Source organism: Cryptomeria japonica, chromosome 4 (genome assembly GCF_030272615.1).
Source record: "Cryptomeria japonica chromosome 4, Sugi_1.0, whole genome shotgun sequence".
NCBI lineage: Eukaryota > Viridiplantae > Streptophyta > Pinopsida > Cupressales > Cupressaceae > Cryptomeria > Cryptomeria japonica.
In genome coordinates this window covers 144473608-144499847 of record NC_081408.1, presented here as the reverse complement: position 1 = coordinate 144499847, position 26240 = coordinate 144473608, and the positions used below count along the sequence as shown (strand labels likewise).

The 26240-nt window shown below is 40.4% G+C and overlaps 1 protein-coding gene across 2 annotated transcripts in view; it reads right to left on the bottom strand.

The window, feature by feature from the left end:
* Nucleotides 1-26240, bottom strand: part of LOC131074113 (ribonuclease J) — a 301289-nt gene that overhangs the window by 224742 nt on the left and 50307 nt on the right. For both annotated transcript variants that reach the window (XM_058010661.2, XM_058010662.2), the window contains exon 4: nt 17253-17376. In XM_058010661.2, coding sequence (XP_057866644.2) covers nt 17253-17376 — 124 coding nt within the window. The remainder of the gene's footprint in view (nt 1-17252; nt 17377-26240) is intronic.

Here is a 26240-nt window from a genome sequence, read left to right as displayed (position 1 = left end):
ATTGTATATTTTTGATAAGATGTTTGTAGGGAATTTTAAGGCCTTCTTGGACGACTGGTCCATCTACAGTTCATAAAGAACTCACCTCACAGCACTCAAGGAATGTATGGAGAGGTGTCGAAGGGCATGATTGGCCCTGAACCCAAAGAAATGTCGGTTTATGGTAACCCAAAAAAACCTACTTCGCCACATTATGTGTAAGGAAGCGTTGAAGACAGATCCCAACAAAGTAGGAGTCATCATTGCAATGGAGAGTCTCGAGGACGTGACTAGAGTGAAATCTCTTTCCTTTGACAAGTGAGCTACTACCGGTTTAAGAACTTTGCAAAGATTTCTTATCAACTTGACAATTTGATACAAAAGGGAGAGTCGTTCATATGTGGAACTGGACAAGAAGAGGCCTTCAGAGAACACAAGTCCCGCCTAGTAAGCGCACCTATCCTCGTGTACCCCGATTGGGACAAGGAGTTCCACATACATGTGGAGGCTTCTAATTATGCCATCGGCGCCACATCAGCACAAGTGCGCGTACAAGGATTAGACCACCCAATCTTCTTCGCTAGCCGCCTACTCTCCAAGGCAAAGCGGAACTACAATACGACCGAGAGAGGCACGTTAATACTATGAGGATCCGGTTAATACTGAGAGGGGGGGTGAATCAGTATTAAGACCAATTGAAACTTTAACTCAAAAACAAACTTATCTCAGATCTGAAACCATTTAACAAATATCTCAACTTCTTTAATCAGATCTAATAGCCTCTTTATCAGATTTGCTTAACACATTAATTAAGTCATTTACCACAACTATCAATACTTTCACCACCAAAGCAATCATATAAACTTGATCATTTACCAACTCATTAACCTTATCAATTAGGTCAAAAACTTTCTCAAACAACTCCTTATCAGTACCGGTAACCTTTGATAAACTTCTAATAAAACATCATAACCGGTGTCTCAGAAATAATGCATGAAATGAAACATAAACAAGAACATCACATGAAGAACATTCCACACATGAACACCATAACTTTTTAACATGGAAACCCAAATAGGGAAAAACCACGGTGGGAGTTGGCACCCACAAATATTTGTACTCTTTTGAAGTACACCCTGTTAGGAGCTTACAATACGCTCGGTTAGGAGCAGATCCTGTTAGGAGTCACCCGGTTAGGGGATTTGCCTAGCAGCCCGGTTAGGGGCTTGATGATCTGTCAGGATCAACCTCGCGAGAGGATTTAATACTCTTTTGAGAGCTTCCCTATTAGATGACTGCTGTGATGTATTCACACATCGCCCCATTGCAAATGGGGACCCCTACTTTTTGCTTTCTGGGGTTTGCTTTCTAGGTTTTAGAGTTTTGTCTATTAGCCTTTGCTTTTCGAGTGTCGCCAGGGGGATCACCTAGATAGCAAGCTCTGCTTGAGCCAGGGGAGTCAGCAGGTGCTTCAGGTTAGGGTTTCTTTGAGAGTCTTCCTTAGGGCCTGGTTTTGCCTTTGTTGCTAATTGTGTCTTGCTTTGTGAGTGGGTATCATTCTTGAAGGTCCGAGCTAGGTCAAGTTGGTGAGTGATGAAGTCTGGAATGTCATCTTGATCTTCAAATGCCCTGAAATTTGGCTGTCTGGAATGTCCTGATCCTAAAATTTGACCAAGTCTGGAAAACTGAAGAATCCTCCAAAAACTAGATTTTGCAATATAACTCCTGGAGGTCCGAAACCACTCTCAAACATCCTGGAAGTATATATGGAATATAACTTAAATGTTATATTCCATAAAATGATCCTGACGGAGAGTCCAAAATGTTAAATTTCGCTCTTGACCCTTCCAAAGGGTCCAAAGCGAATTTCGCTCCTAACCCTTCCAAAGGGTCCAGAGCGAAATTCTCCATAAGACATTCTACTTTGACCAAAACCTAGAACTAACGCATTCCCAAGCTTGAATGAAGGTAAAAACACTTGTTTGAATGAAGAAATGTGAAAATGAAGTCAGGATCTTGGCCAAGAATAGCGATTTCGCTCCTGACCCTTCCAAAGGGTCCAGAGCGAAAATCCTTGAAGACCTCAAATTCTCACTTATCAAGGCCAAATTTCTAGTTCCTAAGGCATGTTTGAAGGTATTTTTGAATGTTCTAGCCTTGTCAAGATTGAAAGATGAAGGATTTTAGTCAAGAAGATGAATTTCGCTCCTGACCCTTCCAGAGGGTCCAGAGCGAAATTCTTGAAAACACTCATTTTTCCTTTAGCAAGAGTCAAGACCAAGGTGGAGATGCATGAGGAAGGATCTATGTTTGCCTCCCAAAGAGGATGAGAATAGGAAAAGTCAAGGATCCAACCCAAAAAGTGATTTTCGCTCCTGACCCTTCCAAAGGGTCCAGAGCAAAAATCTTTGTAGCCCACATTGCCTTCCCAATTTTGGCTAAGTGTTGGTTTCTAGGGCATGTTTGAGGATGAATTGGTATGTTCTTGCCTTGAGATGGAATTGGTTGATTTTGAAGAGCAAGATTTTAGCCTAAAAGAGAATTTTGCTCCTGACCCTTCCAAAGGGTCCAGAGCGAAATTCATCATAAACTTCATTTGCTACCTTGTTTGAGCTCGAAACCTTGTCCCTTAGGTGGAAAATGATCTATGTTTGCTTCTTGAAGTGGTTTGAAGTTTGAAAAGTGAGTAATCTAGCCTAGAATGAGATTTTCGCTCCTGACCCTTCCAAAGGGTCCAGAGCGAAAATCCTCTTAAAGCTCATTTCCTCCTAAGTTTGACCAAATTTTGATTTGCAGGGCACTTGAAGGGAAGGATGGACATCTTGTGGCCTTTGGAAATGTTTGAAAGCGCTGAAATGTAAAGGATTTTGGACCAAAAGATGAATTTCGCTCCTGACCCTTCCAAAGGGTCCAGAGCGAAATTCCTAAAAACACATATTTTTCCATTGAAGGAGGTTTAGTCCTTGGTTTTTTATGGCGTGGATGGAAGTGAGATATCATGTCTTTGCCTCTTGAGGTTGTTTTGAATTGGAGAAATGAAGAATTTAGCCCAAAATCTTGATTTTCGCTCCTGACCCTTCCAAAGGGTCCAGAGCGAAAATCTCTCTAAGATGCATTTCCTTCCTTATTTGACTAAAATTTTATGTCCAAGGCATGATGAGAAGGAGAATGAACATAACCTTGCCAAGAAAGGAAATTTCGTTCCTGACCCTTCCAAAGGGTCCAGAGCGAAATTCCTTACAAGCCTACCTTTTGACCTTTCTTAGGCTTAAAACCTTGTTCCTAGGGCGAAGAAAGGTGAGATTCTACCTTGCAATGAAGTTTCAAGTTGAAAGAATGATGATTTTTGGTCAAGAAATATATTTTCGCTCCTGACCCTTCCAAAGGGTCCAGAGCGAATTTTCTCAAAACCTCTCTTTGCTATCAATTTTGTGCTAGATGAGTGAGGGCTAAGGTAAAATCAAGAAGGAGATGTCCCTAAGAGTGACTTCAAGTTGCTAGAAAGCATTGAAACTAAAGGAATTGAACCAAAACAAGATTTTCGCTCCTGACCCTTCCAAAGGGTCTAGAGCGAAAATCTTAAAATCACCTTTTCTCCTTGCAAAATCAAGTCAAACTTGGGTTGGATGAGAGAAGAGAGGTGTTTCCTTGCCTTGTGAAGTGAATTCAAGATGAAATGATGGATGAACATGCTAGAAAACTTGAAAATCACTCCTGACCCTTCCAAAAGGTCCAAAGCGAAATCCTAGATAGGTCATGTTCCTGGCTAAGTTTTTGAGCGAATTCTCCTTTTTGGGCCTTATGAAGATCAAACCAATGTTGCCGAGTTGAGGAGTGGATTCGATATGAGGGAGTCCAGATGAAGTGAAGTGGAGGAAGTGAAATTGAGTGTGAATAAGCAAGCAAAAATTGAATTTCGCTCCTGACCCTTCCAAAGGGTCCAGAGCGAAATTCTTCATCTACCTATTTCCTCCTTGTGTCAAGTCAAGACTTGGAGTCCTAAGGCGTAGTTGGGATGGAAGGATGTTATTTAGCCTTGCAAGATAGATTGGAGTGAAGAAGATGAAGGATCAAGCTTAAAACTTGAATTTCGCTCCTGACCCTTCTAAAGGGTCCAGAGCGAAATTCCCAAAATCACCTAGTTTGCCCATGAGGAAGGTCAAGTTGTGGATTCCTAGCCTTTGGTGAGGAGAAGGATAGCGTATGCTTGCCTTGGAAGACATTTTGGAGTAGAGACATGGTGGAATTTGTCCAAAAAAGCAAAATTCGTTCCCGACCCTACTAGAGGGTCCAGGGCGAAATCCTTAGGGAGGCCTATTCTTCACCTTGTTTGGGCCAGGCAAAGTGCTGGTTGTGAGGTAATGTTGAAAAAAGGTCTAAATTGGCCAGGAATGCAAATTTCGCTCCTAACCCTTCCAGAGGATCTAGGGCGAAATTCTTATAGGGCCTGTCCCTGGAAAGAGTCTTGAACTAACTTCATTTTAATATCTTTTGTTGTTGATTTAAGGTGTGAAATACTATGTTGAAATGAATTTATTATGTCCTTAATCATCTTTTGATTTGTATTTGCAGATGAAAGAAGATCAAGCCAAGACAAGGACGCCCTTCTCCAGTCCAACATCAACAAGGACGGCCTTCTCCAGTACAGCATCATTAGGGACGACCTCTTCCAGTCCAGCATTTGAAGGAAAGGTACACCATCCATCTTGCACATCAAAGACAAAGGAGGTTAAAGCAAGGGTTCATTGAAGAAGCAGACAGTTCCAAAAGAGTTAATTAAAGTTAGCTTCTCAGCATCATCAAATTGAGCATCTACCAAGTTACAAGTGTCAGACAAGGTGGCATCCCAGTCATCACTCCTCCAATCGGATTGGTCCACCTCAGCATGTCCAGATTCAATGCACCTGACTCATCGAAGAAGGCACTAACTTTGATGTACCTACCCTGGTTATCCATTGGTCAAATATTCCAAAGAAGACATGTGTCCAAATAATGCAATTATTTCATTGGTCAGAATTGAGTTTGTTGTAACAAACCCTAATTAGGGTTTTCATTGTAAAATCTTGGTCATTGATCTCAAGTTGATCTGAGCCATTGAATTGTATTGAGGGCACTATATAACCCCTGGCTCCTCATTTGTAAAGGATATGGTGAGCTAATAGACAATAGTGAGAAAATAGTTGATAGTCGGTGAATAGGTTGTAGAATAGCAAATAGAATAGCAATTCGAGTAGAATAGAAAGAGAAGGCAAAGATTGTTGCCAAGATGTTGTTGTAAAAGGCTTGTAAAACTTCATTGAAGAAATGGTGAAATCTATGGGTCGATTCAACAATTTGCATAGTCTCTATACTTCTCAGATTTGATTTCATGTTATTAGATGAGTGGAAGAAATGTGTTTGATTGATGGTGAAATTTGTATATCCATACTACTAGCAGTTTGTTGATTGCAGACTTGCCTTGTGTAGTCAACTGGAATCATTCAGCTTAAGCTTAACTTCAATTGTCGCTTCTTCACTGATATGCATCAGCCTGATGGTGTCTATGCCTGTAGCGATGATCTGAACATCATAAAGCTTTCCTCCGAAGATCGCGCTAATCTTGTGGAGATGGTCTTGGGATGTCAAAACAAGACTTACTTAGAATTTCATCAAAGATCAATCATTGCTCCTACAGTCTTAGTGTCCGAATTAGATCCTTCCCTCGCCCTCATCCTTTTTTCCTTTTTTTTCAAATCTAGACTAGTGAAATCCTGTGTTCCAGCAATATTAAAGCAAATCAGACGTTCAATCATCAAGTGTAAGTCCCCTTGTGATTCCAGAAAAATCACATCATACCGCGAAGAGCTTATCCACACGTAGAGATCCTACATAACGGAACCTTGGAGTTACTCCGATTGATCCTTCAGCGAGATCTTCAGCAGTCAGGAACTTTGTTCAAGAGAGGATAAGATACTTCAGTATTTTATTCTATGTTTGGTCGTGTACAAAATACACATCAACAATGACTTAAATGCTTAAGGTCTGTTAGGACCTACCCGGTTAAGGGATTTAACCTGCTGAACCTGCTAGGGAACATCAGTAAGAAAATGATCTGTTACTTGCACTTCTTTGCTTGCTTGATCAGATCCAGTTATACACAACACTCTGCAACTCTCAGGCAGATCTCACACTTCACTTGGACAGCGTAACACATTCTCTAAGACCACCGACACAATAAACCTCAACTGTGTCATCCTAAATAGACATCTCAACTAGGTCGGCCACAAAACCTAATTACATCATGAATTTACAATTCAAATCATAAGAGATCATCACAGATCGTTATACAGATCATTACAACAAATTACAATGCAATATCAACCGTTGGTTAATCATAACCCATCACAGAAATCCGATTTATACCAAAGTCAAACCCTCAAAACACTCTACTGAGCGTTTCGCTGATTCCCAAGAAATTCTTCCTTGAATCGCGCCAAAACAACAATGAAATCTTTCACGCAAGTTGTGCCGTGTTACCAACTTCATGTAGACTCGTCATCGATTGCCGTCATAACATAAATCATTACCAGTTTGATGATTTCTTCACCGGTCTTAAACCTTAGCAAAACTTCATCAGAAATTTGAAACACGCCTTCCGGTAATCTCCACAAGTTCCAGTTTCGGTCATATACACCTTTCTATGATACAAGTTCACCATCCAAACCGCAAATCACCAATCATCCATGGTCGACCGATCCAATCAAAACAACTCTGCTTTATCAGTTAAAGTCCTATTTCACGGACTTTAGTTCACTGTCGGTAAACCCTGTCTTTAGGTAAACTAAATTACCTAGATGACAAAACAAAACATCAGGAACATCATTTGACATCAATTGCCATCAATGACAACACAAATAACTGATCATGTCATCTATTCATAGAATCTCAATCTCTTCATCACAAATAGACTTCTATCCTTTACCGGTGCAGTCATTAGACTTCAACTGCATCAGTTATGCCAAATGCCAACAAGGCACTTGGTATGTTGTACTCCATAAAAAGTTTCGAAATTACTTGTAGGAGAAACCCTTCGCATTTTATTTGGACCACCAAGCGTTGATGTACTTAGTGAATAAACCAATTATTCAAGGAAGGATCAGTAGGTGGCTGCTCCTACTCCAGGAGTTCACCTTCACCATCATAGTATGGCCTGGGAAGAGTCATGTTGTTGTAGATCAACTGTCAAGGATTAAGTCTGGAGAGCCCTCGAAGGAGGTGAATGAAGATTTTTCCGATGCCCACCTATTCCAAGTTGTGGCATTGCCATCATGGTATGAGAGCATAGGCGAGTACTTGTCCACCTCTACATTTCCGAGAGATATGTTGCCAATTGAATGGCGAAAGCTAGTCCTGAAGAGTAAAACATTCCAGCTCATCAATGGATATTTGTACAAGATGGGTCCAAATCAAGTCCTACGGCAGTGCGTAATGCAAGAAAAGGTCCAAGGAGTGATGAGAGAAGCACATGAAGGATTGGTTGGAGGACATATGGGATCCTATGCCACTACACAAAAAGTACTACTAGTAGGATTGTGGTGGCCAACCCTACATATTGACACTCATGAATGGGTGTTCAAATATGACACATGCCAGAGGGTAGGTAAACCATTGAAGAGAGATTTTATGCCCCTATTTCCTTCACAACCACAGGAATTGTTCGGGAGGTGGGGTATTGTTGTGAACTATTTCACACATCGCCCCATTGCAAATGGGGACCCCCTGTTTTTGCTTTTTAGGGTTTTGCTTTGGTTCTATTTTTTCTTTTTAGGGTTCTGCTTTGTCAAGGATAGAATTTGTTCTACAAGGGAAATTTTTCTTTTGGGATGTTCCAAAACCAAAATTGTGCCTAAAGCTTGATGATGAGAGCAATGGAAATGATCCTTTCTCAAAGTTCGTACTTAGAATTCAAAATCAGATAGAGCAAGATAATGTTCACTTGAAAGGCATGTTGCTTCCTCGTTGGTATAGGATTGACAATGAACCACATTCAGAATTCACTTGTTCAATATGTGAAGAGGCCATCAACCAAGCTAGAAGTCAGTTGGGATTATCAGAATTGCAAAGGAAGTTCATCTAGAATGAGCATCTTAGTCCTGCATCAAAAGAACAAAGCATTGCAACAGCATAAGGTTATGAAGGAAGAAAATTGGAAGAAGATATTGAATCAAGGATTCAAGTAGAAGAAGTTTGTTCCTACATCACACTAGAACGAGAGGCCATTGGAGTAAAGATTAAAGAAGCAATGGAATACATCCAAGCAAGGGGGACCACCCAAGGCAACTGTTAGCGTATGGAAACAAATGAATATACAAAATTGCAAGTTATTGAAGATCATCAAGAACCAAAAATGGAGGACTTAGCTCAAAGTAGAGATGGTGTCAGAGATTCCAGTGCACTTCAAGAAGGAATAATCCCTGACGAAGAAGTTCGTTCATGCATGAACAAGATGGAAGAAGTAATAAGTGGCTGGAGACAAGATCAAATATTTGATGATCAATGGGCTGCCAAGACAAAAGTAGAATATGAAATGCAATTCAGGTTAGCGCTTGATCCAATGATCACAGTCATGGAGGTACTGCTAGATGAAATTGAAAAAAATGGAATGCTACTTGATGAACAAGTAACTGTGACAGAGGTAGACAATGAAGAACAATTCGGGTTGGGGCTTGATCCATTGTCAGGTATTCAAAAACAGGCAGCACATGAAATGTTCCAAATTTCCAAATTCCCCTTTGAATTTGATTCCCACCACACTCCACCCGGTTCGAGACATGACATTGATCTACATGTTTCAAATGCAAGTGGTATGGTTCACCATCAACTCTGACCTCCTGATGAAGCAATGGACGATGGGCAGGGATTCCTGTCTGCAAATGAAGACCACCAAGTTGTATCTTTCCCTACAATTGACTAAAAAGAATATCATTTTGATTATGGACATTTAGGAAAGACAACTTGTTTATGGATCAAAATGGTCCAGACGAGTTACCCTAGTTACTAATCTTTCCTGAAGTTTTGCTTGAGTTCCAGGTTTGTACTTTGAAAGAATATTTTTCTGAGTTTAAAGTTAAGTTTGCAAAACTTCCGACTGTGATTGTTGCTTTGTTGTTGCTACATATCCTGAGAAATCATGCTACGAGTTGTATATACTTAGGTCTTTTGACTGTTGTTCGTTTAAAAAAATATATATTTTTTGTTTAGAGTAGGCCGGTTTGCTTTGTTAGTTTAGTTGTTTTGCTTTCTTAGTTTAGTTTGCTTGTTTGTTTTGTTTTCCTTTCAATAAAGGGGATTCCATTTGTGAAGGGTGTTATATCTTAAGAATTCTAGCATTTGTACTAAACTATGTTCAGTCCATTTCTTGGGTAATTACTTATGAAGTACCTTTGAATCAGAGGTTGTTCTTTTTCAACTTCGTCATTCGGCTGGAACTTGTGCTTAACTTGGAACATGATCATTTATTGTGTCTTGACACCACTATCTTGTGATTACTATATTTTTTACACTTAATGAATTCTCTTAGTCAGTGTGATCTCCTAGGTGAAGTCATGGCAAACAAAGAAAAAAAAAGAGAAAATCATCAAAAGTCTTACTTCAACGCCACTATAATACTCAAGTTCATGCAAGCTTCATTGCTTGCAAGCCTAAGTGTGGAAATATGTGAAAAGAAAAAGAATATCAAAAAAGAAATGAAAAAGAAAAAAAATGATAAAAATCAAAACACTTGGATTTGGGTGCACGGGAATCTCTACAGGTGTACCCTCAATAAGAAAGAAATTAAATCGCCAGAAGTAGAGCAATCCCCGTGAGTTTATAGAGATAACCTTGCCGGGGCTATGGACACTTGTTGGCAGCAAGGCTCTATCCAAGGATGCTTTTGGAGTTAAGACAAAATACACACACAACTGCGCAGCTTGCCATGATGGAACGAAAGAGTCATTGGTCTCAAAAGATGGAAATGAACGCATTTTGCACACAAATGTAATCTGAGATGAAGTGTCTTGATCCAATTTGAGATTTTGCTTCCTTTTGAGTATGTTTTCTAGTCATTTGATGGACTGGGAGGAATTTTCCAAAGTTTCTAGGTATAGATTGGTCTTATCTTTGAAATGTTTAGGAACATTTTTTCAAGTTGGCACTAGATGTTGTGACCTATTTCACACATTGCCCCATTGCAAATGGGTACCCCCTGTTTTTGCTTTATACGGTTCTACTTTGGCGTCGCATCTGCTAATCACCAATCTTTTTACAATGAGTTAGAGTTTTTGAGAATTCATCCCAAACCAAGTTGAGAAATCATGCTCAGAATTAAATTTGAACGCTGCCAAAGTGTTCAGAAGGTCTAAAGGACAAAAATCGCAATTGCTTTGGGTCATTTCTGACACCCTGCTATTTTAGAATTTTTTGCTTTTTCTGCTTTTTTGAAACTGACATCTAGGTTTTGTTTTTTGAGCTATTTTATTACTACCCATTTTGTCAAAATTTGAAAATCTCACCTCTAGATATAAAAAGCAGAGCTTTGAAAATTTTGCTTTTTTTTTAGATCAGGGTTTTGTTCTTTAGGTCATTATGATCCTGCCCATGTCTTCAAATTCGAAAAAAATTGCTTCTAAGTGTAAAAAGCAAAGGTTTGAAAATTTTTCTTTTTTTTGAGATTAGCGTTTTGATCCCCATGCCGAATTATTCCTAACCATTTTCTTAGATTTCAAAAATGAGGTCTCCAAGTGCAAAAAGCAAAATGGAAATCCAGATTAGGGTTTTTGTCTAGGTGAACCAGCAAGGTATGAACATGGCATTCCAAGAGAATTAAAGAAGGCAAGTATGATGACTTAGCATTTAAACAATTAAAGTCACAAAAAAAAAAAAACATTTGTGGCATGCCTTCCTCAAATTCGAATTTCTAGAAGGAGATTTAAAACAAATAAAATTTTCTAAAACATGATGGAAGCTTCTAAGGATAAAATTCCAACTTCTTAGAGGGAGGATAAAACAATAAAACTTTCTAATTTTTGAGAATCTTCCAAGCTTCCTTCTAGAAGAAGGCAAAGGGTTTCAATTTTCTAAAGATAGAATAAAACACAGCTTCTAGAAATTGCTAAGAAGCTATAAAGACATGATGCCCATTCATTAATACTTTGCTTGCCAAGAATAAGTTTGTATAGCAAAGAAGGAAGCATCAAAACTTTGTCAAAATTCACTAAAGTTGAGAGAAGCTAGTAGCTTCAATGCATGATTAGATTATCCAACTTCAAAAATTTGCCATTTTCTACGGGTTTGGAGATCAAAGTAAACAGCTCTCAGGCATAAAGATTATTAGATTCATGGCAAAATCTGATCATACTATCAGATTACCTTTGCAGAAGTAAAATAAATTCAAAGGTTTGAAGAAAAAAAAAATCGAATTCTTCAAAGGAAGTAGCTCCAAAATCCAACTAGATTATCAAATTTTTCAGGAGAATTTAGATGAGAAATAAAGCAAAAAAAAGGGTTTGGAGAAAATAAGTTTGATATTCTCCTTATATTCGCCATTGATAACAATTTAAAGGTGAAAATTCTGCTTTGATCATTTCCAAAAGGAAGAATAAAGCAGGTCCAAGGTTTGAAAAGACATTCAAAAGATTCAAGTTCGCCATCACCAAGGTTTGCTGATAAAATTCTAAGTTCACCATTGAACATCCTTGAATCTACCTTGGGAAAAGAATTCAAATCTGCACCTAGATTTCTCAGAAATCTTTCAAAACTGCCCCAAAAAAAAATTCCAAGATCATCCAAGACAGCAAATTGACAGTGGACTTGCCTAAGGAAGAATAAATTCTACCCTGTCAAAAAGAAAGTAATCTAAATTCACATTGTCCAACTGCTGCTATCATGATCAGTAAGGAATTTTTAACATCTCCAAACTTTCCTTGGAAGAAAAAGATTGTCCGAATTTGATATACAGCATGAATTGAAATATGTCTAAGGAAGAAAGCCTTCAAAAGAAATTCGCTGAGGAATAAGACGTGTCTAAAGATTTTTATCCAAAGAAATTAAGCACAAAATTTGTCCAATAAATTGAGAACTTCGCCTTGTCAAGAGGACGACATACAAGCATGAAAACCTTTCCATAAAAATTTGACACCATCCAAGTCTGCCAAGATGACATGATTATATTTCCAAAATGTATCAAAGACAAGAGGACATGTGACTGTCCAAACTTTTCCGATCCATCAAACATGAAGGATGATTGTCCAAGAATATTCCAAGTCCGAGGACAAGCCAATTGACATGAAGCATGCCAAGACATAAAGACTGACACAAATTTGTTTCCAAGACACAAACCTTAACATGTCAGACACATTCAAGTTCCTGGTCTAAGACAGCCTAAGAGGGAGAAAACATAAATTGGCACATTCACAATCAGAACATAAGACAAGACTGAAAATTGTCCAAGCAAGTTGATCAAACTCAGACACAAATTTGTCCAAGGCATAAATGGAATATGTGAAGATGTCGGATAAGTGACCTCAAATTTGATCCATTAGACAAAAAGACAATCAAGATGGCACACTATGAGGAAAGACAAATTTTGACAAATTCGCATGAAACCAGACCAGCAATCAAGCAAGAAAATAAATTTGACAAGCACATGAAATCAAGGGTCAATCAAACGAATGGGTTGATAAAAGTTTGATAGATGAAAAATGGCTAAGTGTGGAATTTTCCACAACCAAAAGAATCAAATTTTGACTAAATGTTGGAGAGGAAACAGGAAGAAAGAAGAAGAACAAAGAAGAAAATAAAGAGGAGATGAATCAAATTCTTCTCCAAATTCAAGGCACTTGAAAGAGTCTCCAGGCATCAAGAAAGAAAAGTTTTCAGACTCGACGAAAGTATGAAAAGAAATTCCAGATTTCTTGAAGGATTTCATTTCTGAAGAGTCAAAGACAAGCTCACACGTGCAACAGAAATTGGTGGGAAGAAGAGTATTCTAGACAAATTTCCATACTTAGGCAAATTTTTCGGCACAAATTGGGGAATTCAAGTCAACATGTCTAGGTTCATTGAACACACTACCTCTCAACAAAAGAAGGGGGTGCAATCCTAAAAGATAGCATCTTGTGCCACTTGTCTCTCATGCGATGAATATTTGATCTATTTTGGGAAACCCTAATTAGGGTTAGGTTGTTTTAATCTCGACCATTGATTAGAAATCAATCCTGGCCATTGAATTGTAATTGGGGAGCCTATAAATTGAGCTCACCCCTCATTTGTAAATCATGGGAGCATGTTGCAAAACATGTTGAGATAAGCAATTGTAGCTTAGGATTGCCAAAATAATAAGTAATACATTGTTCGAATTGATGGTCGTTATTTCCCTTATTTTGGAGTCTGCATGGTTCTTATCCCTCATCAAAGTTTAGATTTTATTTCATGTATGTTAGAAGAATGAAGGATTTGATAGTTTAGATTGGTGAAACTTTTTGCTCATAATTTTGTTGGAAGGATGATTTTTATTTAATGTGTAAAGTTAGCCTGAGCTTTTGATGTGGATGCTTAACTTCTACTTTGAGTAATATTGTTCAATTGTTGGTATTATTCATAAGTGTGAAAATCTTGAGCACAACCTTAGAAGATTGCACATGCTTTGCATAGTTGTCCGAAGTGTGACGAAACAAAGTGTTGTTATTAGTTTTACCCAGTCTTTACCGTCTCTTGAATTCTTAGGAATAGGTTAGAAAACCCTTATCTCCTTTTTAGTTTTCATGAAATCCATGATCCAAAACTCAAACGATAAATCTCCATTGTGAATTGAACGAGCCAAGCGTAAGTCCCTTTGTGTATTACCAGCATATCACAACGCCCATTGAGCTTATCCACACGTCAAGACCTGACCAAAGAAACCTTGGAATCGCTATATAGTCTTCTTGCAACCTTAGCATAAGTGGTGGTTTTTCAAGAGAGGATAGAGTATCCTTGGGTATTTTATTCTAATGTTCGGTATATGATAAAACGTACACCAACAGGGCTCAACTTTGTCGAGCCCTTGAAGGTTAGTAGCATGCACAAGTGCAGGTACATTGTAGTGGCAACCGAGTACCTCACAAAATGGGTCGAGGCGAGAGAACACCCAAACAACACCGCCATTAGTACGGCAAGATTTTTGTACGAGCAGATTGTGACACAATTTGGCATTCCTATTCAAATCACCAGTGATCATGGGGTACACTTTGTGAATCATGTCATCAGGGCCATGACAGCGGAATTCAAGATATTTCACAACCTATCTAGCCCATACTATCCCCACACAAAAGGCCAGGTCGAATCTACTAACAAGGTCTTGGTTTTGATCATCTACAAGCCATGTGGGCTAGAGCAAGAAGACTGGGAGGAGCACCTTCCGACAGTATTGTGGGTGTACCATACCACATACAAGGTGATGACGGGGCGTACCTCGTTCCAACTCATGTACGAGCAGGAAGTAATAGTACTCGCTGAGTACACCGTACCAAGCCTACGCATTGTAGTGGACAATCGATTGGGAGATGTTGAAAGCCTCAGTAAACGTTTGTTGAACCTCACAAGTTTGGACATACGGAGGATGATGGCCAATGGGCGAGGGAGGTTGCTCAATGGAGGCGGATGTTCTGGCACAACAAGCACCTCCGATGAATGAATTTTCGGCCAAGACAGTTGGTACTCAAGTATAACAGCCATAACGAACTTTAGCTAGGGAAGTTCAAAGTTCGTTGGATGGGGCCATATCAATGATGGCGTAGTTAATTTATCCACTCTCGACGACAATCCCGTGAACGGATCAAAATTAAAAATCTACAGAGACCTATGAGCATCAATATGTTGGGCTACGCTACGAGAGGTGATTGGACAATCAAAAGGATCAATGTGCTCAAAGATGGTTCAGTGATTAAAGGACAGCCATATTGAGTCGATGAGGATTGGACCAACCCTATAACCTTTTGAGAAGAGAGGATGATGCGTACTTTGACACACCAACCTTACGGGTGAGGCTCAGCAGTCACTGGCACCAGAAAGCTCCATATGAAGGAACCCCTCAAGCCTACTTGGCTTATGAAATTGATGAAGGCGGCGAAGCACGACGGAAGGCGAAAGAGGCTATGAAAGAAAAAGAACCACGCAATTGGGGGAGATTGGGATGGCAACAAAAGTCTCTAGCAGGAAGGAGGACAGCTAGGGAGAGAACCGCATTCGGGTTTCAAAGTCTAACCCTCAGGACACACTTGGATCCATCTGAAGGTTCTTGGCAGAGCTGGACGACCTCACTTGGGTCACCCGTGGGATTGTAAAGTTGGCCAAACAGGTGGATGCAGTTTCGGTATGGGAGGCTGAGAGACTCTTCACCTACATGAGGGGTGGTTGCGAGGAGGAGTTTGCCCAACATTTTACACACCAAGGCTCGTCAGCTAAGGAGACGGAGGGAATTCTTGCAACCTGGCAACAAGTGCATACTGAGGAGGGTCAGGGCAGACTTTTGTCCACCTTACAGGGCATGGAGAGCTCCTTTAGGGAGACATTATACCAAATGAAGGTTGAGGTAGGGAGAATAGCTGCAATAGGGGGAGTTCTTTGTTTAGGAGGAACTAGCACTTCAAGCGAAACTCACTACAACTGAACAACAGCTACAAGCAATCCTGGAGGATGAAGTAGAACAGTAGAAAACATTGGTAGCAAGTCAGAACACGGAGATGTAACAACGCCTTGCAACAATCACGACACAGTTGGAGCAAAAGAAGGATGTTATGGAGGCGGTTTACATCGTGAAAACAGCTAGGGAGCGCCAAATGGTGGCCAAGCAGGATCTATGACTCCATACGGAGCAAGTCTAGTGCATACGACAACAACTTTCAACGTCCTCAACTACTCCAAGGACGTCCTCTCACCCTCCAATTGCTCAATAGTTCTTGGTAGTTATATAGCCTCATTTTGTTATTTCATCTGGAAGACAACTTCTTACGCCAAATATGCCATAGTTAGCTGAATAATACTTATTATGTTTTGATTAACAAATGGCAATGTAATGGGTTTTAGTTCTCGTAGGGGTAGTTGGTAGTTGTCGGGTATATATGCCTGGCATTGTATAGGGAACAAGGATGTTACTATGGTACTCATTACATGTTGCAATAAAGGATCTATCATTCCGCCGATTCTCTATGTGTTGTGTTTATGTTCCTATTACTATTCTATTTACTTCTGGTAATTGAAGTACCTATCTCGTAGGGAGTAATCACTAACATAAACCATTTTCATTGGTCCCTAACATTTAATTACCAATTACTTTGTATGTTTTGTACTTAATTTTGTATGCTTTGTACTAAATTTTGTACAAATAATGTATATATCTATGTATTTTTAGTATTATGTATGTAATATATTAAAATTTATTACATGGCCGAACCCAGCTGTATCAAACACAGAATAAAAACAGTGAAATGCTGACCCCAAAACTGAACCAGCAACATAGGTTATGTAGCAACCAAACTATGGGACATATAATCTAGGCTATTTTTGACCTATCAGAGATAGCCATGTGTAATAAAACAGTTAGGTTTGGTTTGAACCATCTAGATGGTATTCACTCTTCCCTATTTAAAACTACATACACGAGTCCTTAAGTATCATGGAGGTAGAGTTGTATTACAAGATCTAATATTCTCTCTATTGCATATATGAAGTGCTATTTGTTTTTAGAATGCATAACTTTGTTCTAAACTACTGCTTTTTTATTTCTTAATAATTGCTAGACCTCAAATCTCCAATTGCATTGTCGTTTCCTTAGGTCCTACCAGTGTATTAGACAGGGATTAATATCCCATCAACAATAGTGTAAAACAAAAGGATTCCAAAATCCTTTAGCCTCTGTTTATATTAATGGCAGTGTATTATTTTTGTTTCTTGTATTTATATTTCATTTTTGCTTCTTACGTTTCATTTCGTTGTAGGTTGAACTAGTCAATAGGACCAACTTCGATCCCACCCACTTAGCACGATCAATCCTTCTATTGAGAAGATGTTAAAAGCTTAAATTTAACAGAATTTTTGCATAGCTACATTGAATGTGGTATTCATGCCCTCAACTATTGCTTGTAAAACAAATACACTTGTCAGAAAATATAACAAAAGTAAGCTAAAATATGAGAATGGATCATGCATTTATAGTGTACACTACAAAAACTTAATCAAAGTTGTGTTTAAAAGAAAAATGTAGAGAAGCATGTTACCCAAGGCAATGCACCAATGTGATCCTCATGCCCATGTGTTATAATAACAGCTTCAATCTTGTGCCTCCACCGTTGGATAAAAGTTGTATCAGGCAAAATTCTCTGCACCCCAAGTTCATCATAACTGTTTCACATGCACTAGAATTAGCAAACAAACTCTTATAACCAAAATAATATAACTGAAAGACAAATTACTTGGCATGAAAAAAGATGAATGTTCAAGAAAAACAAACCCTTGCTATATTTAACAGCTGATAGATACATAACAAGAACTAAAGAAAAATATGAAAATAACACAATTCTAAAACCAGTTTCAAGACAAGATTATTCTATGTTTCACCAAATCTGAGAGGTCACAATGAAGGATATAGAATGCTCTAAGCAAATAGATTTCGAACAACTGATTTCAAACTAGTGAAGTTGGGAAAAAATCTGAGTTTATTAGCAAGGGGCAATGCATCATTAAGGTGGTGTGACAATTAATTCACATTCCCTTTTACTTTCCACCATCAATATTGCCTCCATAAGCTTAGATTTTTCATTCTCATTGGCTTTTTTGAATTCAAGTATCTCTTGTTCCTCTATCTCAACACAAATACTTTTCAAAGTGTTGGTAGCTTTGTCAACTTGAATTACTATCACCCTTTGAGCAGTCATTTCTTTTTGCAGAAACCAAAACTGATACTCAGTAGAGTGAATGGCTGCTAGGACTGCCCTATCTAGACCACCAATGGAGGGCACCCATACTAGTATCCAGCTGCTATTCATTTGTGAACTTTTTGAATTTGGCCAGACATGTTTGAGAAATATTTTTATAAATTGCATAAGACATTTTCCCTCTACAAACTGCCGAATCTGCAAAGCCTTATGTGACACCGAAGGAAAATGCAAACTATCCAACCACCTCACTATTTAAGTCACTTCAGACACTAGTTTTGCTGTCTGTTCCATCTCCGAGACAAACCGTTGCATTGTATAGAGTGGGTTGCCAAGATTTGGTTGTGGTATTTATGTTGAGATCAATTCCTCTTGTTCAGATGATGCACTATCTGGCTCATAGTGCATGGATGATGAACATGTCCATGCTATTGTTCAGTAATTGTCTCAGTACCTGGCAGGTTACTTTGAGCAGTCATTTCTTTTTGCAACTTGAATTACTGTCACCCTTTGAGCAGTGTTGATGGCTTTGTCACTTGAATTACTGTCACCCTTTGAGCAGTCATTTCTTTTTGTGCAAACCAAATTTGATACTCAGTAGAGTGAATGGCTGCTTGGACTACCCTATCTAGACCACCAACGGAGGGCACCCATACTAGTATCCAGCTGCTATTCATTTGTGAACTTTTTGAATATGGCCAGACATGGTTGAGAAATATTTTTATAAATTGCATAAGACATTTTCCCTCTACAAACTGCCGAATCTGCAAAGCCTTACGTGACACCAAAGGAAAATGCAAATTATCCAACCACCTCACTATTTAAGTCACTTCAGACACTAACTGTGCTGTCCGTTCCATATCCAAGACAAACCGTTGCATTGTATAGAGTGTATTGCCAAGATTTGGTTGTGGTATTTACATTGAGATCAATTCCTCTTGTTGAGATGATGCACTATCTGGCTCAAAGTGCATGGATGATGACATGTTCATGCTATTGTTCAGTAATTGTCTCAGTACCTGGCAGGTTACTTTCTTCTTGCATTCTTTCTTGATGCTTTACTTGATGAGGAGACATGTTTACGCTTTGTATGAGGCTTATTGGAGGACATTTCATTGATGATCTTAAGTGAATTTTCCAGCAGATAAAAGTGAAAACAGAGGCAGACCTAGGGTATAAATTGCATCAGATGGGAGCCAATTTTACTAGCATCTTAATCAGATTTTGGACCTGCATCATATTCAAGTGCAATCTGAATGTTGAGAAGCAATTTCAAGACAGATCTAAGGCAAAATCCACCAAATTTGGAGCAAATTGATTGTCAGACTAGCAGTGAATTTTAGGAGACATTGAAGGCCTGATTTGGAGTGGATATCAGAAACCCTAAGTGCAAATTCTACAGACCTCATTTAGCATTTCAAACCAGGCCTAGGAGTCGTCAATTTCCCAGCCGCATTGCTGCAAACTCCATCAGTTGTCATCACCTGGCACAGCGAATTCCAAAATAAGACCTGATTAAGGGAAAATTCTTAGTCAAGGCAGAATTACAATATCCTGATTTTGGAGGAATCTTATTTACTGTTTGATCAGATATTTCCAGATTCAAGAGGGGGTTTAAAGGTTTGTTTGATGAAGTGTTGAGGTGGTTTTCATTTATATTTACATGATTTTTTAAATTCATAATGTTCTCTTTTCAGGTTTGATGCAAGGACAGAAAGCGAGGAAGGAGAACATTCACATTTCAAAAGGAGGAATTCAAGGACGGTGAGGAATGAAGACATAAGTGTAGAAGACAACATGAGCTCAAAGAATGCAACATAGAGGAGGGCTTGTATCATCAAGATCTACATTTCATCAGGACATTCATGGAGGAGAGCAACATATACACTTCACAATTTCAACATTGCAAATAGAAGAAGCTACTACAATCTTGAATTTCCTCCAGAAATCCAAGAATCACAATCAATGCAACAAGGGGTTGACTCCAATCAAGGACATCATGTATAGGAGGATCAAGCATCGCAACATTTTCCTCATTCAAGAGTTTCATCAAGGAGGATTCCCTAACATGAAAGTGAAATCCAAAACATCACGAGAAATTCCAAACATTATGAAGAATGTCCAAGGAAGGAGTCAAAGCATCCAAAGATCAAGTCCGGTTGACGACCCAACGATCACCTTCTTAATTGTTTAAGCATCTATTTGTCTAGCACGGAGCAGGGTAAAAAAAAGGCTATAAGATTACTCCTCGCAAATATGAACTAATATGATCTGGAGTTTGTTGCCGGGAATAATCATTATGTAATGTTGTCATATTATATTTATGTTGTCTTCAGTAATAATGAGTTACGGCAGTCACTTAGTTAGTCGTCCCGAAGGGCAGTTGGACGCGACGGTTGGTCGCACTCCTTCGGGTATTATATATTGCATACCTTTCCTTCTTAGTATCATCATGATAGTCGTATCTGGGTTTAAGGTTATAAGCACTTGATGTACATGGACTGTTGAATTAATACAGAAATTGGTTCTTTAATATATTTCAATTATGTTCTGTGCATTTACTTTCTACGTTTAATCGTTTACCCGTATGTGGCAAACATTTGGCGCCATTGCCTAGACATACTCGGGAAAGGAAGGAGCAGATGGCGCACAAACACGAGGGGCCTACCCGTTGGTGAGATAAACCCAGAGGCCGACAATGCGCAAACAGAGCTCTACAACGGAGAAGACACTGCAACGAGGGAATTCTCAATCCTGCTTCAGGTGGCCATCGAGACCTACATCCGAAGGGAGGCCACGGAGGCTAACGTCCCAACAAGTGCAGTGTGGACCGCACTGGAAGTAGCCCCGCAGCGAATCAGTTGATGAACCACCTCCCCCGGTTGCTTGCACAGGCATCACTGGCACAGCAAACCCGCCTGGAGGAGATTGCCCGTGAGGAGCAACGCCAACAGGTCCTTCGACAGTACGCAAAAAACAATCGTCGTTGGGACGCAAAGCACGATGGCAAAAGGCGAAGGGGAAATTGAACCCTGTAATAATACCGACGCAATGTTGACATAAATTGTGGCTGAAAGGGAAATAATAAATGTTTTTTTTGTGTACATGGTGTGTGCTTGCTATGTGCGGAAGTGATTTATGCCCAATATACTAAATAAGGACAAAAATAAAAAGATACAAAGTGACGAATGGGAAGTGGCACAAAGAGCGTTGAATCTCAGACAACAAATAGAATGAAGGCGTAGGCTAAGGCAGCTTGCCGAGGGACGACCGGCTGAGGGGTTGCTCGAAGGGAACCCAGGAGGTGTCACGGAGGTTGGGGAGGCAGAGATAGACAGAGAGAGTTACACTCTCTACACTGTCGTAGGGTTGCCTGAAGGGAACCTAGGAGTCACGGAGGGTGCCGAAGGAGAACTCTACAGTTCGCCAGAATACCACCGTAGGGTAAGAAGTCACAAAGAGTTGGCGGAACAAACAAGGCGAAGTCTAAACCTGATCGACGCTACAAGAGATCTACTAAAGAACTTGTCCATTTCGGAGGACAACAGGAGGGAGACGACCGAAGGTGACGGTACGGCCGACGGTGCCGGGGGAGCACAAGGGTACCGTATGGGAGGCAAATTGTTCGGTTCGGGGTCAACAACCTTCTCCGAAGGACCCACGAATGGAGGGTCAGGTGCAGGAGGCGGAGGCGGAGGATCACCAAGTACAAGCACACAAGGCACCAGAGGAGCGAGACCCAGAGGTGGGATGGCAAGTAAGCAGAAGTTGTCGAAGTTCAATGGCGACAGGAAGGAAGATCCTGTCCGCCATTGCTGCACTTGCGAAACCATATGGTCAACGAACGGTGTTACCAACCAGGACGAATGGGTAACACAATTTCCAGCAACCTTACAAGGAGTTGCCATTGACTGGTACTCGGGTATCGATAAAATTGCAGTGGCCACATGGAACACGCTGCAGAAAGCCTTCGAGAACAATGCAACATCGGGAGGCTACCGAGATAACCGGTGGGGAGGACGAAACAACAATAACAATACAAGGAGCCGGATCCAATATGACTCCAAAGGCCGACCGATGATGCAATGCAGAGCGTGCAGCCAGTGGGGGCACTTCGCTCGAGACTACCTGAAGAGAGAGGCCACACAATATTTGTGCAAATGGTGTGGACCGGGAGACCACGAAGACGCCACCTGCCCGAAGTCCAGCGTCAACTTGCTCAATATCAAGGAAACCAAAGAAGAGGAAATGTTGGCTGTAACCCGCGCCCAAGCCAGACAAGCAATGTGCCCAGACCCGGTGATGGAGAAGTGAAGGGTACGGGAAGCATGGGAAGAAATTGAGAAAGAGATACAAGAAAGGGCGAAGGCGAAGGGTACGGTGGGTACTTTCAACCGACCGGAGGCGGAGGAGGCTATACTAAATCAAATTTTAAAACTGGAGGTGCCTGTGAAGGTACACGACCTCCTCCAAATAATGCCTCCATTACGAATGGTGTTGCTGAATAATCTCTCCCAACCACGCACCAATACCAACCACCGCACAAATGTTCCTGGGGGTCTGCAATAGACCCCATGCTGCTGGCAGTTAACACTGGAAGGAACCCGGCCATTGTGGAGATGGGTATCCTTGGCATCATTCTAACTGATACCATCATCGATGGTGGATTAGGAGTGAATGTTATGTTCTTCCAGAAGAAACCTGGCAGAAGTTGGGAAAGCCGACGCTGTGGCCATCTACATTTAATCTGCTGGGAGCAGATCAGCATGGAATCAAACCCATCGAGACACTGATGGGCCAGCAAGTTACCATCGGGACGCAACCCTTCATACTGGACTTCGTGGTAATCCCACTAAAGAAAAAAGGGTATGATGCGATCTTAGGGAGAGGGTGGCTGGTGGCAGCCAAGGCCACCCACAACTGGAAGAAGAACACTCTGTCTATGGAGAATGGAGGAAGGAAGTTTATCATAGACCTCGGGACATAGTTGGTTAGTGAGGAACTGGCATCATCTTCGGAATCGAAGGGTGAAGGAGAAGGCGACCTGAGGAACGAAGGACGGGGCTGCAGGGAGCCCAACGACGAAGGGATTCTCAAACTAGGAAAGTGCTCCGAGGATGAGACAGGGTCATTGAACGGGCTCTTCCACTGGCAGATGAAGGATTACAAAATGTTCCAGAGCTACAAGCTCGAAGTAGAGGAACCAGAGCAAGTAACGGAAGAGGTGTACAAAGTGTCAGAAATTAAAGAGGCAGTGATCAATAGTTTGAATGAACCTAGTGCAACAAGGTCAAATGTTCAGGCCACTATCAATGTGACTCAAGAGGAAGCCGATTCTCAAGAACAACCCGAGCAAAATGAGTGCATGGTTCAAACTATAACCTTCCCAGCTAAAAAGGAAGATATGTTGGAAGGAAAAGTATTACTCAAAAGAGGCGAAACCAAGAAAGCTCAGCCTACAGTCAAAGAGAACCTCACTACTAACTTGGTTCTTCCCGAGAAGGAAGTTACAATCAAGAAAGATGTGGTTAAAAAGGGAAAATCTGCAAACCAAGCCAGTCACTCAAAAGAGGAAAGCCCAGCGAAGGAAGATCACTCAAAGATCAATCAAATTAAACATCAAGAACCAAGTGAAGAAAATTCAGTGCCTTCTCAAGGAAAGGACGAACCGGCCCCGTTCCTACTATCAGTCAGAATATTTGGAAAATTATTACACAATTGCCTTTATGATTCCGGAGCCTCAAGCAATTTCATGCCCTTAGCCGTTTGTCAAAGACTGGGAATAACTCCCGCACCTACCAAGAGAAAAGTCACTCAGCTTGACAAGACAGAAGTTCCAGTCATGGGAGAGTTGAACAACATTCACATGCAATTGGCCGCAGACCCAAGGGTCCAGAATTTTATAGATATATCAGTAGTGGATATTCCAGATTCATATGGAATGCTCCTAAGTCGAGATTGGTCCCGAAAATTGAATGGATATGTATCGACCGATTTCGCACACATGTGGCTACCATGGAGAGGAGTCCCGAACTAGATTAAAATTGATAGCACCCCAAGGTTGAGATTGATGATAACTGAATATGGAGAGGACAATGAAGTCCTATTTTTACAATCCGACCTAGGAACATACAAACCCAAAGTGGAGGAAATCTTGATGATACAAGATATACAAGATGAAAATACCCAGCAGGAGGTCATGGAATCAACAGAGATCGTCATTGAAAGCGATCAAGGATCCGACCAAGAGGACGAAGGGATGTTTGAAAACTTCAGAAGGTTCGTACAAAAAAACATCCAGCAAAGTGTACAACTTGGCAATATAGCATCCGTCCGAGATCTGCTTCTTCCGAATTGGTGTAGAATCCACAATGCCGTCCACTCAGAATTATCTTGTGCTTTATGCCAGACCGCATTGGAACAAGTATACAAAAGGGTCCCACAGACACCAACTATAGAAGAAATTCAGGATTCAGAGAATGAAAGCTCTACAGACACCGAAAGTTCTGTGGAAGATGAAGTTTCGTCCGATACAACAAATGAAAGTTATGAAAGTCCAGAAACAGACAATCAAGAAAATCAGATATGGACACTAAGATTCGACGGATCTAAGTCCAAACAAGGATCCGGAGCTGGATATGAATTAATTAGTCCAAAAGGAGAAACATACCTTGCCGCTCACAGATTGCAGTTCCCTTGCACCAACAACGTAGCAGAATATGAATCTTTGGTTCATGGATTACTATTAGCCATCCAAAAGGGGGCAAAGATACTGCAAGTATACGGAGACTCAGAAATCGCAATAAGGCAAATCAGGAAGCAATATGTTTGCCATGACAAAAGGCTAACTAAGTATAGAAATCGAGTCTGGGATCTAATTGAAAGTTTTGATGCTTTCAATATCAATTCAATTTATAGACATCAGAATCAAGTGGCCAATTCACTTGCACAGGCCGCGAGCTCATTGATTCCATTAGCAATGGAAGGATTAAAGAAGTTTACCATCGAGTTAATATCAGTTCCTTCAGTCCCAGATAACATTACCAATTTCCAAGTTTTCGAAGACGACAAGCACATTCTAGACTTCCTAACCAGCACGGACGTCTTCTTAACACAGATCATAGATGAAGATGAAGTGGGTGAAGCTGAGTTCGATGCCGAAGGAGTCCTGAACTTGAAGACAAACACTATTCCGAAAGGAATGGTTGAATTAGAAAGGATTTTTGATCCTGACAAGTTGAAAGAAAAGAAGAATCACAGTGTAGAAGGCAATATGTGTGACGCAATCAATCTAGGTGACGAGACACAAGTTAAGAATGTTTTCATTGGAAAGTCTTGCACAGCAATTGAAAAGGATGGAATCCTAAAGAACATGAGGGACTTCCCAGATGTCATTGCGTAGAGCTACGAAGATCTCAAGACCTACGACACTGCGATTATCACTCACACAATCCCGTTGAAGCCAGGAAGCAAACCGTTCAGGCAAAGACAAAGACCCGTCAATCCTTTGTTAGAACCGCTGATATACCAAGAAGTGAAGAAGTTACTCACAGCTAAAATCATATTCCCAGTAAGACACTCGACGTGGGTCGCCAACCTGGTACCTGTTAGAAAGAAAAATGGAGAGATCAGATTGTGTGTGGATTTCAGAAATCTTAATAGAGCGTCAGAGAAAGATAACTATCCGCTCCCATCATTAGATGAAGTACTGCAGATCGTCAATGGATCGCAAATGATGTCCTTCCTAGACGGATATTCAGGATACAATCAAGTCCTAGTCGAACCTGAAGATCGAATAAAGACTGCTTTCACCACCAAATGGGGAACATTTGCCTATAAGAGAATGCCTTTTGGACTCATAAACGCCGGGGCCACATTCCAGAGAGCTATGGATATCGCTTTCAGAGATTTAATTGGTAAAAGCATTATTATATATATGGATGATATCACAGTTTTCTCTAGGCAGAGAGAAGATCATGTGGACGATTTGAGAAGAGTCTTCCAAAGATGTAGAAGATACGGTGTCTCCCTTAATCCAAAGAAATGCATATTTGGAGTCACAGAAGGAAAGCTTTTAGGACATGTCATTTCAGAGAAAGGAATATCTATTGATCCTGAAAGGGTGAAGGCCATATCTACTATCAATTTGCCAGCAAGTAAGAAAGAGCTCAAATCATTTTTCGGCAAAATCAACTTCGTCCGAAAGTTCATTACCGGATTTGCCGAGATTGTCAGGCCACTGAATGAAATGTTAAAGAAAGATGCAAAGGTCGAGTGGACTCCACAAGCCAGAAGGGCATTTGAAGAAATAAAGGCCGCCATCATGGAAGC